This window comes from Chelmon rostratus, chromosome 13, assembly GCF_017976325.1.
Source record: "Chelmon rostratus isolate fCheRos1 chromosome 13, fCheRos1.pri, whole genome shotgun sequence".
Classification (NCBI taxonomy): domain Eukaryota; kingdom Metazoa; phylum Chordata; class Actinopteri; order Chaetodontiformes; family Chaetodontidae; genus Chelmon; species Chelmon rostratus.
In genome coordinates, this window is record NC_055670.1 from 16,153,375 (window position 1) to 16,169,177 (window position 15,803).

Here is a 15,803-nt window from a genome sequence, read left to right on the forward strand (position 1 = left end):
TGTTTACAGATGTGGATGTGAGCTCAGGCAGAGGGTTTAGGCAAGCGATATGGAAATCGAGGATGAGGGCTTAGTGATGCGAGGCGAACCTTAAGCCCTCCCTGTGCACTCCTGTGTATCAGACTTCAATGACCGCAGCCCCGCGGAGCACATCAGTACGCCTCAATATGTATGGAAATGAGAGGCAATCATGCTAACGTGTGTTCAGTCTCTCCAAACATGCTAATGGTGCCATTGCACTTTCAGCCCCGCGTCACCCCTCCCAACATTTTGCCCCTCTTCAGACCCTTTGCTCTCTCTGTCTCTTTCCTGACCTGGAACAGGTGTGGTTTTAATTATGCATTAAGATATACGTAAACCCGGTCCGATCCACTTGACTGAACTCCCTCTCCCGCAGTGTGTGTCCAGCCCTCTCCGGCTCCCTTTTTGCCTCCCTATCCTTTCTCCGTCCTTCCTTCGCTGACTCTACCCCAAAGACCCTCCTCCCTCTCCTCTTCTTTTAGAAGTTGGGGATTGAAGGACTCGATTTCAAAACCGCGCACGTCTCTGTGACTCAAGTGAGGGGTTTGTTCCGCTGCCACACTTCCGTTCACAAATGCTCCGGCGTGGGGAGGAGGGAGGAGGGAGGAGGGAGAAATCCCTGTTAATCTAGTGAATCTGGCTCTCTCTGTCTCTTTTGTTCACTGTTACTGGGACTCTGACGCATTGATCTCTCGGGAGGCATTGGGGGGTGGGTGTTTGGGTGCGTTGAGGGGTTGCTACACAGTTCAGTCTACATGCAGTGAAGGAGTCTGTCATCTCAGTTACAAAATATATATATACATATTCACTGAAGGGATTACGAATGCACCTTCCTATCTGAATCTCCACCATAAGAGGTGACCATGTTGACATGACGAGCTGGAACAGACATAAAGACGAAGAGAGCAAAACAACTTGGGTTCTCTGCTAAATGCGCCCCACACACCTGCATCAAGACAGAGCTATTTTTACTGGGAGAAATTCAGGACAACAGCGTGTCATGTTGTTATCTTTAGCAGTTAATTTACTGCTCTAATTGCACTGTAGCTACAGTATATAGACGAGGTCATGCAAATGAATAAATTTAGCACGAGCACACACTTGAAAATGAAATATGCTACTAAGCTGGCACGTGTGCCAAACTCAGCATTGTTGCTCCGTCACACAATGTGGGCTCTTGTGTATTAACACATTTTTGAGTATCATATTTTATTCTTGTAGGGAATACAGTGCCTGTTTCCCTGAAACGGGCACACAATGCACTTAGCCTGCACCAGTGGTAATTTGGGGTGGTGTGGGGGCTGCTTCCTTTGTTGATCTTTGTTTAATGAAAGTGACCACACAGAGAGGGTCTGGCCATTAGCTCAGCAAGAACCTGTAATCACTACAAGTTGTTTCCCCTTTTTTCATCCAATTCATTATTGAACAAACAATCTGTGGGGAGAAAAGTGTGCGTACCTGCCATCTTCTTTCCCCCTCGTTTTATTTCCCTCAGCAAGGCTGCACTTTGGAAAGTATTGATTTGGTGGCTTGAAAATAACAAACCAGCAAATGTGCGAGTGGATTAATAAACAGGCTGAGGGGGAAAAAAGTGTAAAAAAGCATCCATGAAGTGTGTGCCCTGAAATAATGATCAAATAATGATAATCAGCTACTGGACATGCCCAGATTCAGAGTTGATTGCTCTCGCTGCTGTGTACTACCCTCCAGCTTTTGGTAGCGAGAAAAAGTACCTGGATTGTAGGTGGGGAGGATCGTTTATGGCACAGCGCCCAGGGCAATGTCACTGGACTACATAGACTTGAAGCTATTTGGTTGTGGAGCAGGGTAGAAAAGACCTTCAAATCCCCAGCAGGGTGAGTTCGAGTCATCCAGCACACCTCAGCTGTTGGCTAGTGGAATAAAGTCAGAGGGTAAAGTATGGCCCTGGTTTTCTAACTCTGTGTTCGCATTGATCGCACAACAAGAGTGCAAAGAAGAAACATATTGTCCACTTATGCATGCACACATATTCATGATTTTCACAGACGAATGCACATGCACACAACAATGATGCATCAACTTTTGCACCGTTATCCTCAGTGATTCTCCGGCTGCTGGAATATTTATATCCACAGAAAGTGGCTTACTTGATCTTTTTTTTTTTCAACTAATTTCCAACCTGACATGCACACATACACACTGAATAAAAATTCCCCATCACTCCCTAACATAAATACACACAGACTCACCAGACTCTGGCCCGTCTGTTTCTATTAATGGTAATCAGCAGGGTAATGATGACGGAGCTGTGACTGCGGCTTACTTACTGGTGGCTGATGGCCATGCTCTCTGACAGCTGTCAGCCGCCATGACTACACTGCCCGGGCCCTCCTTAGGACTTATTTCAGCTCACCACATCAGCTGCAACAGCACTTCACACACAGACTTGTTGATTATCGGCATCAGCGGGCCGGCGTGGAAAGACTTCTCTGACCGCCTGTCTGCTAATGACAGCCACCATGATGGTGGATGGGAGAAAGAGGACACAGCCTGTCACTTTGATTCATGCAACAGTAGCTCCAACTGGGTGGCTCCTCGCCAAAGTCTCAACAGTCGTTATATCCCCTCCTAAATGACATTTAAAGTGTGAAGCAATGGCTGTCCTTGTGGCTCAGTCACCCCAGGCCGGAGCCCGGACATGAGCGCTGAACCCTCTGCCAAGTTTTGCATTGAGGTCACAAACCCCAGAGCAAGTTCTCCTCGCTCAAATGCTCGTACTCAACTCGCTGGTGTGATTGAGTATGTGGAAAGTGACCTTGAAGATAGCTTTTTTCAATGATCTGATGGAACTTTTCTTTTTTTTATCCCTTTGCGTTTTGTTTCCTTTGTTTGTTTCTATTTCTTCTCCCTCTGCCTTTCACCTCCTTAATTAGCTCATTTCAGAGGCAGTTGTTTTGGCATGAGACACGAATCTGTTCCCTACATTTAAAGCTTCATATGATAAAACAAATTGCCTCCAGTATGAAATGAGAAATCCAGGAGCACTAAAGGGTAGGACAAGAGACATTCCTGGTAGATCCAAATAACAAAATTATAACATCTGATTTATCAGCCTCTTGAAATACTGTCACAGCTGTGCTTCTTTTCAACTACATGGGCAACATGCTGTAAAACAGCTTGTACAAGGACACAAGATAAACCATCACAAGGTTCTACAAAGTACCCCAGATTACAATTGTCAGGAAAGCTTTTAAACTGCATGACACAGCAAAATTAAATGCAATTAAGTGTCTAATGATACATTTTCATTGTTCAGATGTGGCCAAGTAAAGTGTTTCTGTCATGTCATTGTCAACGCCAAAAATTCTTAGAACAAAATAAAGTAAAAAGCAGAGCTGACAGCAGTTGACGGTAAATTGTGCAGTGCTAGATGGACTCATAGTAGGATGAATGCCAGCAGAAGAAAAAAAAAACGTCGAAAATAAGATGTACAGTCTTCGAGGCACAACACAAGGTCACAGATGGGTCATGTTTTAAAGCTTAATCTTTTCACATCGGCCAGACTAGTCAATCTCTGCAAGGTAGACAGGCAGAATTACCAAGAAAAGCTCATATTAACGGCATTTATGCTTTTGTCCACTTCCATCTAACAGATGACAGAGCTAAAGTTTGAAAGTGCATCATTTTAAAAAGCTTATTGTCAGAGAGACAGTCTCCCTCAGAAGAGCATAAAATAGCCGGAATCAGAGAGATTCGGCAGAATGTGAACAAGTGTGCTCCCTTTTAAATGAACTATCACAAGTGTACAACAAGGTCGATCTAGAAGTGCAAAATCTTGGTTGAAGTGGGCAGACTCTGAAGCTCTCGATCAACATGCCGCAAGAAAGGAAACCAAATAAGGCGTTGTGCACTTTGTTGGTTTGAGGGAATAGTCAGCTGCCTTTCTTTTCATGCTCAAGATTTATTGTAAAACTTCCTTTGTTTGCATGTTTTTCACAGTGGTGCATTGTTGACTGAAAACATCGTTGGCTAAACCCTGAACTCCTCAGACTAATTCACTAGAAATACATGAACATGGTGTCCTTAAAACCTTAAAACAGTTTAATAAACGATCTCTTATCCTTCAACTTTCTCAATTGCTGATTCAATAATTTTAGATCCATGGAGAGACATAGATTTTAATTTCTTCTCTCCTTTCATGTCTGTCACATAACCAATGTTTTGCTTCCTTAAGTGTTTTTATTCATGCAAGAACATTATGCACAGTCAAAACACACACTAACAGCTCCCTTCATAACTCTGCCCACAGTCTATCCGTGAAGTAACAGGCTATGTGCTGGTGGCCCTGAACCAGTTTGACTACCTGCCTTTGGAGAATTTGAGGATCATCCGAGGAACCAAGCTGTATGAGGACCGCTACTCCCTCGCAATCTTCCTCAACTACAGACGTGACGGAAACTTTGGCCTGCGCCAGCTGGGTCTGAAAAACCTCACAGGTGGGTGACTGAATTGTATTCTGGTTTCTCGCATTTGTGAGCAAATCATAAAGAAGTGACCTGTAAGTCAAAGGTGGTGGTGCAGCAGTCAGTCTGAACCTGAATCCAATCTTTGAAAAATCTTGCTTTTGAGATCTGAGATCAAACGTTTACCATTCTTTAGTTCCATGCCTCCTGGACTGTGTGTGCGTGTCTGAGTGTGTGTGTGTGTGTGTGTGTGTGTGTGTGTGTGTGTGTGTGTGTGTGTGTGTGTGTGTGTGTGTGCATGTTTACCCTTTCGTTCACCACCTGCTGGGAACTCCTGTCAGGTTAGGACAGCTCTGCAGCTCTCTTAAACCCTGCAAGAGAGAGGAGTGATTTTTTTAGGTTTAGAAAGCTGATGAGATGTTTTTCTTCCTTAACCTAAAAGTTTGACCAAATTAACAGCATTTAACTCATAAGGCCTGATGACTGTCAGATATTTAAAATTTAAAGGACCAGGTTATGCTTTCACAGTGAGGCATACTGGCCTGAACAGTGGTGAAGTGGTGCCTGGAGAAGTGTGTAGACTCTTATTTCATGCCCCAATTTATGCCTCAAACCCTACAAGCATGGATTGAGGCATTGCATTTATCTTTCCTGTTAGTTTCTATGATGGGGAAGACATAGCCCGCTCTCTGCCTCTGATAGGCTTACCCTGATAGGCTCTTGTCCAACCCCAACCAATCATCATGCTTAAATCTAACCAACTGAACCAACAAAGGCAACAAGTATAAACCAATCAGAGGCAGAGTAGGCAGCTCATGCCTTCGCTATCCTAGAAAAAAGGCAATTGTCTCAGGACATAACAGTGCGCGAATGATAAAATGGGAACAGCCAGATATTTTGAAACCTGTTTTTGATTTTTTTTTTTCTAACCCATTATGTCGGCAACAGCTAAGAGGCAGATTAAGTGAATGCTTCACAGACTCTTGCCTGAAACATTATTCACTTCACTCGCTTCATCAGCTTGTTTCAGACTGCTCTTCTTGGAGTTAATGATTTCAAAAAAACTGAGTTCAGCTTTGATTGGATCACCTCGTTGAGTTACCAGCGCTAATCAACAGTTGCCTTGCCTAGCACGTGGTTGCTTACCCTCTGTGTTTGGAACGATGCAGACGAGCAAAGTGTATTGGTATTATTTCACACTGACCTAATAATAAGTTGGTGAGAATAACACGTTATGATTGAGAAAATATAGCAATGTAAAGCAGGTGATTTAGGTGAATTTTTCACAAAAATAGAATTGCAGGGAAACACGGGTTGGAGGGTATATTGCACAGTTGAATTAATAATATGGCCAACGTGCTGGTAGTTGTGCACTGCCCTCTGTCACCTTCACATAAGATGGAAATATGGAGATGATATGGTCTGCCTCTGTACCCGACTGCTGCTGTTATCACAATTAACCCTCTCACAATAAGGGATATGACGCTGACTGGCGGTGTCGTTAAAAGACTTCATCTCTTCTGTTATTTCCACACATCGCTCCTGCTCACACCAAAAAAAAACCCTGTCTGATTTTCAACCCACCCGGCGATCGACCCGAGCTCGTTTTCTCAGAAGTTGGAGAAGACAGTGAATGTGATTGCGGATAAATAGCGTACTAAGTAGGAAAACATTGCGTGGGCTGCTTTGCCTCTTTATGAACGATGGATCCTGTGGCTACGAGGTTTCCTTCAGGCTCCCTGACCCTGAGGTCAGTAAGAAATGAAGCTCTTGACTTGCAAAAAAGATGCAGAGCTTCTCCAATACAGGGCTAAGTGGGGCATGCCAGGGCCAGGGCCAGCTCATGATGTGTGCAGCATAGGGTCAGAGGTGTTATTTACTCATTTTGAAGCTAAATCCAACCTCACACATTTCCTGAGTGAGTGAAAATGGAGAGAGAATCAGTTTGTGTTTTGGCTGAATAACAATGAGTAAAAATGTTATCAGTAAGTCCTGGTCAGTGTGTTTAGTCCCATGGTGCAAACACTGCTATGTTTTTTGTTTTGTTTTTTTTCAATTTTTTACTCTCCCGTGCAATCATAACATAAATTTTAACATAAAATTATTTCTCTTATTATCTTTTTCACAAAGGGAAGCAAGAGGAATGAGATTTGAATGATTAATTAGGTAGCACCACAAAGTGCCGTGCATGGCCTCGGCGAATGTCAGTAAAATGCGCTTTGAAATGACTTGTGCTTGCGCTTATTTCTCTATGGGGATGAACTCCCAGTGCAATCAGACTGGACTGGTGGCGCACAGCACACTGAGGCTTTTTTTTTTTTTTTTTTTAGAAATATTACACAAATGCACGCATGCATGTTATATACTGTATGAGCATGATTACAAGTGTGTCAAGGAGACACTGAGGCAATATGAGAAAGACAGTGTCATCACTTCGCCTAGCAATTTTAAAATTCTGTCTGTACTGAGAGATTACAATTTATTCCAAGGCTAGAATTTATTTAGATTTGTAAGGAGGAAGCATTGCACTGAGCTTGTGTCTCTGCTGCTTCCAAACCCACTTCCTAAATAATTCAGTTGTTTCTCATTGTTCTCTTCAACTGTTCCTTCCCTGTGATCCCCCAGAGTCGAAGGAAACAACCCATCCATCCATGTGTATATGCAGCAACAGCATGTGCTTGTGTGTTGTGTACCATCTTGTAGTCTTTCTCGCATGTTGCGCCATACTTAGGGAATTGCATTTGTCCAGCACCACGAGCAGCTTTTTTTTTTTTTTTTTTTGCCATGCCGGTCCTCTTCATTGTGGTGCCAAGCTGAAGCCAGTGCTGAGGGAGCCGGGGCTGGACTCTGTGAGAAGCTGCTGTTTGATGTGCCATCCGTGGCCTCGAGCCATGAAGTAGAGGGGAAGTTATGCACAACAGCCATGGCCTGAATCTGCTCTACTTCATAACTCTGACTGTTTGAGTTTCAGAGCATTTTTCGTTTCTTGCTTACAAGTAGACTAGAATAGAGGAGAATTTTCTCACTTTCTTGTTCATGAAAAAAATGTTCTAAGGAGATATTTGTCTTGTTATAGGACAATTTTCTCATGTAAGGAGGTTTTGGTGTTATTGCAACATTTGAGCTAGAGGGCTCAAGTGCTCTTCTTGGTTCTTATGGTGGTGAGGCGAATTTTCACCTCATGCGTGTTTGCATGATCCTTTGTGTTTATTTGCTTTATATTTATAGCGTGCAGGAGGGTGTGTCCAGTGTGTTTGTGCTCAGTTCAGCCTCTGATTGAACTCAGCACTCATCGGGCTCCGGTTCTTTCTCTCATTTCCTCTTTTTTTCTCTCCCCTCTGTACGTTCATGAAGTGAAGTACGTTTCCCCTCCAGTTAGCAGTCGGCATGGATGAAGAGACTAATTACAGAACATTAGAACACCCGACAGTGGAGGTTGGCTTCTCTGCAGCCCGCTGCTGCAGACAGGCTGAGACGTGTAAGTGAAGATATATCCACTTTTTAATCTCAAAAGTTTGAAAAATAAACTCTGAGCTCTCCTCCCGCTGGTAAACGGCTCCAGATGAGAGCAGAATCCGCTGTGACTCCGGGTGCTTATTCCTCCAGAAGCTCGTCTCGGCCCCCGGCTCTCTCCTCCAGAGCTCCCCGGCTCTCAGCAGCTGTCTGTTGGCGAGCAGCGGCTCTGTCCTCTGCAAAGCGCTGCAATACTCACACATTTTTCACTCAGGTTGAATATTTTCAACTCGAGGCAACACGAGAGTGATGCAATCTTTGCTATTCCTTAATTCTATGCAGTCTGGCTGCCTTGAGGTAGGGTCTTGTGCTTTTTCCCAGGGTCTTGTGTCTGCATTTCAACATATCTATACCTGAGTGGACCCAAGCCTCCTTACTATCAGCTGTGGTCATGTTGCTTCATCATCATGAGTTCGAGCTGTGATAAAATGTGTAGCTCCCCTTTTTGGCTTGACTGCTCCTAATTGGCGGTGCATCGTGCTCTCTCTTTTTGGGTCTGTTCGAGCCAGCCGCATTCTGGATCAGGTCTATTTGATCCTGGAGCCTTTTTCAGACCAGTTCTGACTGGTCTCTCTTCCATCAGGTTTTTTTTTTTTTAAATGTTTACATGCATGTCAACTTTGGGAACCTTTTGGACCTGTAAAGACCTTTAATACCAACATATCTTTTTATAACAAGAAACTTGTCTTGGAGGGTCTATCATATCACTGCTTTTTGCACAGATGCTCCTGACAGTTAAACAAGCTCTTGCTGTGGGGGAAGAAACAAGTCGCTTGTGTCTCAGCTTGTTCTGTCTCAGTTGTCATCATTCTACAGTGTGCTGCTGAGGAAGGATGTGAGCCTGAACCATCGGGATAGACCCACTCCTGTACGTCAAGCAGCACAGATTATAATTCTCTCCTTCCTTCAAGTGCTTTAGTGCGTCCAAGGCTAGCCGGCTTATTCATTACAATGCCTTTGATGTTGCTGTCATATTGGTTCATCGTTCCTCTGCCAGCAGCTCCCAGGACCAGTGTAAAAAGATCGATATAATCCATGAGCAACATACATAAGAGGATAAAACTTATTAACTACATAAGGGGCTAATCGAGAGGAGGCCCAGTAAAAGACCCCTTCAGTGCTGAATCCCACCCGCATTTCTTCTCGGCTTGAAATTGCCTTTGGATGAAATCAATTTGTCGCCAGTATATTGTAGCATTGCACTTATTGATTTCTCTGGTGCACTCTCCGCGAGCTGTGAATGGACTCTCCGCATTTGAGGGGACTGGAGGATGGGGTAGAGGAGGTCTCCGGCTGAGCAGGGATAGGACTCCCTCCGATGCACCTTTCAATCAAGCTTAGCTAAGTTATCCTCATGAATATGAAATATAAGGCACAGTCGAGCCGGGAAGAGTTGAGGGGTGGTGTGTGTGCACGGGGGTGTGCATAGAAGTGAATAACAAATTTAAAAGACTCTCTGTGCTTGAGTGTGGAAAGTTTGGCTGCGTTGTTCGCTTGATTTGACTTTGTGGGGACAGAAATGCGTTCTGTTCTCTCATCTGATGATAAAAAGCTGGTTTCTTAAAGGTTACCTGTTTTTTGAGGCTTCTTATGTGTACAAGTGCACCTCCTGATTGCGTCAAAGAGAAACTTCTAATAAGTACTTTGCGCCACCTTTTGGCCCCGTATCCAGGAAGAAGGTTAAACAGAGCTGCCTCCTGACATTTTTAAGTTCCTAATCTGTATTTTGATGCATGCTGACCCGCAGTGTCTTCCCTCCTGCTTGGGCAAACATTTCCAGCACTTCCTTCTGGATTCACATGAACCCCGGGCCGCCTCTGTGCTTTCACATGGTAATTACAGCCTGCTTCCCTGGCAAAATAATAACAGCCTCAATAAGGAGCACAACACAGATGAGCTTTTCTGATTTAACGCATTTTACTGCCACCACCCTCCTCCTTTCCTCTCATTTCATCCAGCGTTTTTTTTTTTTTTCAGATTTGTTTAGTGTTGTTGATTCATTTTTCTAACCACCCTACGCCTGCACTGTGTCTGTCCAAAATGAAGCATCCAATCTGAGGCCCCATCTGCTGAATGATCCTCTCTCGTCTCATGCATGTACACAAGCCTGTGTTGCACGCCAAGGCGTTATCCACTCCTTCATGGCCCATCTGCTCTCTCTTTATCTATCCTATTTTCTATCTTTCTTCCATCTCTTTATCCCTCTTTCTTTGGCAGTGTCGCTCTCATCATATTTCAGTTGACTGTCTTGATTTGTCACATTGATGCCTTCCACACAAACGCGTGCAGTCCAATGTTTGTACCATTTTGTACTGCATGCGACACCCGTCGGAGAACTTGAGTTCTGCCGCGTTCTCCGAAGCCTGCCGCAATCGTTCGATGGGTACACGTCAGTGAACATACTCCATCATCCGCTGAGTGTGTCCTGCTCAGCGTCTTGTGACGGCAGTGTGCAGGGGGAGGCAGGGAAAGGATGGGATGGGGCAAGGTGAAAGAGACGATTTAAGTCGCCGTGTTTCCCCCAGACAATGGGTTGCTGAAAGGGGCGGTAAAATTGCGGCCCTCCTCTGATCCCTGAGACTTACATTCACCACCAGACTACTGGGAGAAGAAAGAGAAATTCTGCCACAGGAGGCAGGCAGGATTGGTTTAGCGCACGTCACCAGAATTCAGTCGAGTCTCTTGCCTGGCAGCCCACAGACCTCAGGTCTCCTTCAATTGTGTGTCTAATTGATTACTTCCCATGCAATTACTCCCGTGTCACACTCAATATTTCACCGCTCCAGGAAGGGGGCAAGAGGGACTTTCTTTTTGAAGGACGACATTCATATTGTCACATTTGTGAGCCCCTAATGTGGATCGCGAGGAGACACATGTTAAATTGAAGTCCGGAATAGGCCATCAGTGGTGGTTGGTGTTAATTGATTGCTGTGTACTACCACTGTGTGGCAGAGATAGTGAGACTATTAGAGCCGGTGGTTGTGGTTAAGCCAGAACAACAACAGAGCTACATCCCTTCAGAGGGCACGTATCATGCAAAATACACTTTTCCATGTTTTTTTAACAAAAATATGTGTCTCCTGTGTGTTTCTTTTAGTAGCTTTGTTCATTTTTGTGCTACTATAACGGAACAAAGCTAACATGGCAGGATGCTTTAAATTTACACACTTTTGTTTAAATACTTGATATTTAGCTCTGCCTATGATGATGAATTTTTCCAGATCTCAAATCAAGAGTCATATCTTCCATAAATTCCCTCCCTTATAATCTTCCTTTCATCCACTCCTTCAATATTTCACTTTGTTGAACGTGGGTGATTCATTAGATCACTTCAGCTTTAGGGCCATCTCCACATCTGCATATGTCGCTCACAGTGTGGCCTTAAAGGGTCGGTGTTGCTTTTTTCATGCTTTTGTTATTTTCTATTATCTTAAATAATGAGTTGTGTGAGATTTCATAAGCAGAAAATAACTGGCCTTTATGAAATATTAATGGACAGCAACAGCACAGACTGCTATGGGAAAGGGGAAATAACAATACAAAATATCTTTGCCAATTAAAAATGTGTGTGTATGTGTCTTCGTCTGTAGGTTTTTGCATATATTGCTGGAGCACATTAACGTTTTTGCTCTAAATTCCCCAATGTGTCATGCCTGCCATATATGTAACAAGACTTGATAAAGTTTAACCATTAAAGCAACCGCTATTATACCAAAGTATATATAATGCATTTGTCCCTTGTTAGAAAAACTGTCAGTTAACAGAACCTTTCACTTACCCTCATGCAAAGCACAGGAGACTGTAAGAACCGCTTTGACAAAATGATAAATAAAAAGAGGAAGGAGGAAAAAAGAGAAGAATTAAAAAACAAATGTCTAACTGCGTTGGCTGAATTTGTAAAAGTGGAAGGCAGATGGGTAATCATCAAATGGGTGGCTGTTCCTTGTAATCTCAAAGCAGCCATGGATTGACAGACTCATGTCAAGGTGCAGCTCCAGCTCCCTGTTTTAATAATTTATATTCTCATGATTGAGGGAAGAAAAAAAATCACCTCTCAGCTTCAATCACGTCATCGCTCTAAGATTACAATCATGATGTAAAAAGCAGACTAATGACTGCAGGCTTCGGTGCACGTGTATCTCTGCTACCTAGCCGATGTCATGCAAGATCTAAAATAATGTGCATGTGACATTTCAAACACACATGAAGAAATTATTTTAGAGTGTGTGAAACAAAATGGTTTGTGAAATGTGTTTTTATTTGTTCATCGGAAATAAAGTGGTAGTTGTTCTGTTCAGGGGACCAATTACATATGTCTTTGCTATTTATACGTGCGAGCATGCTAGTGTGGGAATACATCAGTACAGTAGTGCCCACATGTGTTGTATGTGTCTGTTTCCAATAAATAATTCACATTGTCTAAGCCCGTGATTGCATTAGGGACCAGGGGTACTCAGTGACTCTCCTCACTGATTAGAAATATTGTCCAGCTCTAGCCTCCACCTCTGCCTCACCTTTCGTCAGCTGGAAAAATACAGACTTGCCCAAACACGACTACGTACCCTTTATCACCAGTTTGCCTTCCAAACTGAACCTCCGCTGCCCGCTGGAAGTGAGAGTCGACTTTCACCTCATTAAAAGTTAAAGTAGGCGTGGAAGGAATTTTAATGCAAATTAATAATCAACACACAGTCCTCTTCTCTCTTTCTCCAACATTTCCTTCCCCCGCAGGCCATGACTTAGATGAGGCTAAGATCTGCCATGATGTAGATGTAAACTGGCTCAGAGACCAATAGGACGCTGTTCACTTAGCTGAAATCTCGTCTGAATTCCACCCTGTTGTTTAAGCGGAGCGGGGGACAGAATGAGAATGTGTTTCTCAGCTGCTTCAACTCTGAAATGTTTCAAAACCAGACAAACGGCTGCTCTTGATGAAACTATGTATTAGCTTTGATCAAATTTTAGTCATTTGATTTACGTTGGATGTTGGATTTGGCTGCACAAATAGTTGGTTTTGCCATTGTTGGTTTTGGTCTTTTAATGTAATTATATATTGCTATTATAATATTTATTGTATCTTTTATTTTTGTATGCATTGTAATTATGATTATATATAATATATAATTATATGCGACAGGAAGCGAACAGTCTCTGGTGTTAGACTGACACATGTCTGCCCAGTCATCCCTTCTGACCTCCTTCTAGGGAGATTTTGCAGTGCTGCTACCAAGATCACTAACTCCACCCTTGCTCCTTACCGCGAGATTGCGCCGGGCGCATTTCCATGACAGTGCATATGCAGCGCGTCTTTGTTCTGTCCTCCACATGGCTGCGAACCCCACCGGGCACTTTGGTTATTTTTCCTTGATATTTGTGCTTTGGGTAAGTAGGCTTCGCAGCTAATTGGTTTCTTTTTTGTCTGTTTTAATTGTGTTTATTGTTGATGTACGTCTGCACAGGGTGTTTTATTTTGAAAATTTACCAGATTCTGACTTCCTGTCTTGCTCGATCTGCTGTGCGTGGATTGATGCATCGTTTGTCGAAAATAGACCCGCGGATTTCTCCGCGGAGCAGAGCGGAGATGCACTTGTGGAACGCTTCCGAAATGGGGATGGAACGCCTCGCCGACGGAACGCAGACGTTAGGTGTTATGTCCTGTTCATGATAACCCATTTGAACAAGATGTAGTTTAGAACAGCTTAAACACCACAACCACTCTTCTCTAATAATCTACATAAACCATGGTCATTTCAAACACATTGCAACAAGTTTGCACAGCATCAAAACCTCTACTGACTGTGAACACTGCCGTCATACTGCACAACATTCAGACAACCTGAAGTAGACACACACACACTCACATGCAAACACACAAGTGAAGGGCTTCACCTTTTCGTAATTGACTGATTTAGAATGTTTTTGTTTGTCCAGTATTTGTCGTCGCCACTCGTCTCTGTTCACTGCCGTAGATCGGATTACAGATTCAAAACAAACTCAAGCTCATGCTGCGATTGTCATGTTCGGTTTCTGTCACCGACTGTCTGTCATTGCGGCTTTACCATATCGGCGCATGGCTGTGCAGCCCTGACATGCAGCTCTCACTTTGATTCTGAAGGCCAGTGTTTCAGACGGGTCTTTGATGTCAGAGCCGCTCAGTGCTCATCCCAGAGGAGGAGCAAAATGAGTGGAAAAGCAAATAAAATAGGAGCTGACTGGCAGCTCGGTGGGTCTCAAAAGCCACTGAGGAAAATGTCACTTTTTATTCCTACTTTGTTATGAGGTCTAAATGGACACCTGTGGACTTTGAGTGATGAAGGATTTTCACTGTGGAAGACATAACGTGTTTAGCATGAGTATGAACAAGCTCTTAAATCTCGTTGACAGCAGTGTGTGTTCATGAACTTTATTCTTTTAGTGCTTTGTTTGTTTTTGTGCCGCTGTTGTCCATGTAATCATTTCTCGCCATCCATCTCCCCTGTGATGTGTTGTAGAATGCGTTGCAAAAACTATAGGCTTCAGGTCCGGGTAATGGTTCATCTGTGGGTGTTTCAGCATAACTTATATGCTGACAAGATGTACAGTACATATTTAAACAGCTGGATAAAAAGCCTGAGATTTTCAGCCAATTACCATTATCACTGAGGCTTGCTTTCCATGAGAGGAAAGAAGCAGTGCCCCCAAAACCAATTTAATAACCTCGCCTGCCGACACACACATAAACACAGACATTACCCTCCAACCCTACGACTCCTCCCCCTTCTCCCCTGGCAGCTTAATAATTAATATGCTTATTTTTTGCCTTTTAGGCCGAAGCCTTGGGTAAGTGGAGCAGATATTGATGGGGGCAGTGGTGGGTAATGGGACATGAAAAGAACTTTTCTGTTCATCTCAGGTCTCCACAGAGATATAGTGGGTGTTACTGTACGCAACATCAGGCATGGCCAAATAAAGATTTTAATAAAGCGTTCCCTGACTTCTGTGTCACGTCTCCATGGTACGTGGTGTTGGTAAAAAGATTCTGGCTTCCATCAATGGCATTTTTCCGAAGCTCTCCTTCTGCACATCTGCCAGGTGGTCCCGCCTTGATAATGTCACATTCACCTCTTATTGTATGCTATTAGTGCAACAACCAGGCTGGAAGGTCCATTTTAATGTCCATACACAAAGGTCAGGTCGGACATGGATGCGGCCTGAATGCATTTCCTTACAGTTGTGTTCTCAGATAATGCAACGTTGGCTGATGTCACACACTGGGTGGGCAGTCATACCTCGAGGACAGTGAAGCAGTTAAAAGCAGCAGGATATTCAGTTGGTTTATGGACAGAATGTTTCAAATGTTTTCCAGTGTTATCCTTCAATATCATGGAGACTTGACAGACAAAGAGTGACAGAGGTTAATTTATGCAAGAAGGTACAAATCAGTGGCAGTCAATAAAGGGAATCTCCACAGACCCTCAGAGATTTACTCACACCGGTGTCTCCACCGTCCACAATGTGGTTCATATGAGGAGCTGTTTTGTCACTTTAAAGCAGTCTTTAACTTGAGTGACAGAGATGATTTGCAAACATTTCATTGCTTTGTTAATTGTAGTCACATTTTTTAAATTAAAAACTGGTATAGATAGTGCTCTTTTATCCAGCATAGTATGAGGGTAATATAGAATATACAGTTCCAACAAAGTTGATAACAGAATACAGTCAGTTTACAGAGTGTTCCTGAGTCCATGTATTAATCTCCTTTATACATCATGTGTTCACAAAGTGGTGAACCTCGCTCCATCCTTGCTTGTGAACAACTGAGCCTTTCCAGGATGCCCCTCTCTA

At 43.5% G+C, this 15,803-nt stretch overlaps 1 protein-coding gene across 2 annotated transcripts in view; it reads left to right on the forward strand.

The window, feature by feature from the left end:
* LOC121616014 (receptor tyrosine-protein kinase erbB-4-like) overlaps positions 1-15,803 on the forward strand; it is a 306,370-nt gene that overhangs the window by 163,636 nt on the left and 126,931 nt on the right. For both annotated transcript variants that reach the window (XM_041950597.1, XM_041950598.1), the window contains exon 3: positions 4,313-4,499. In XM_041950597.1, coding sequence (XP_041806531.1) covers positions 4,313-4,499 — 187 coding nt within the window. The remainder of the gene's footprint in view (positions 1-4,312; positions 4,500-15,803) is intronic.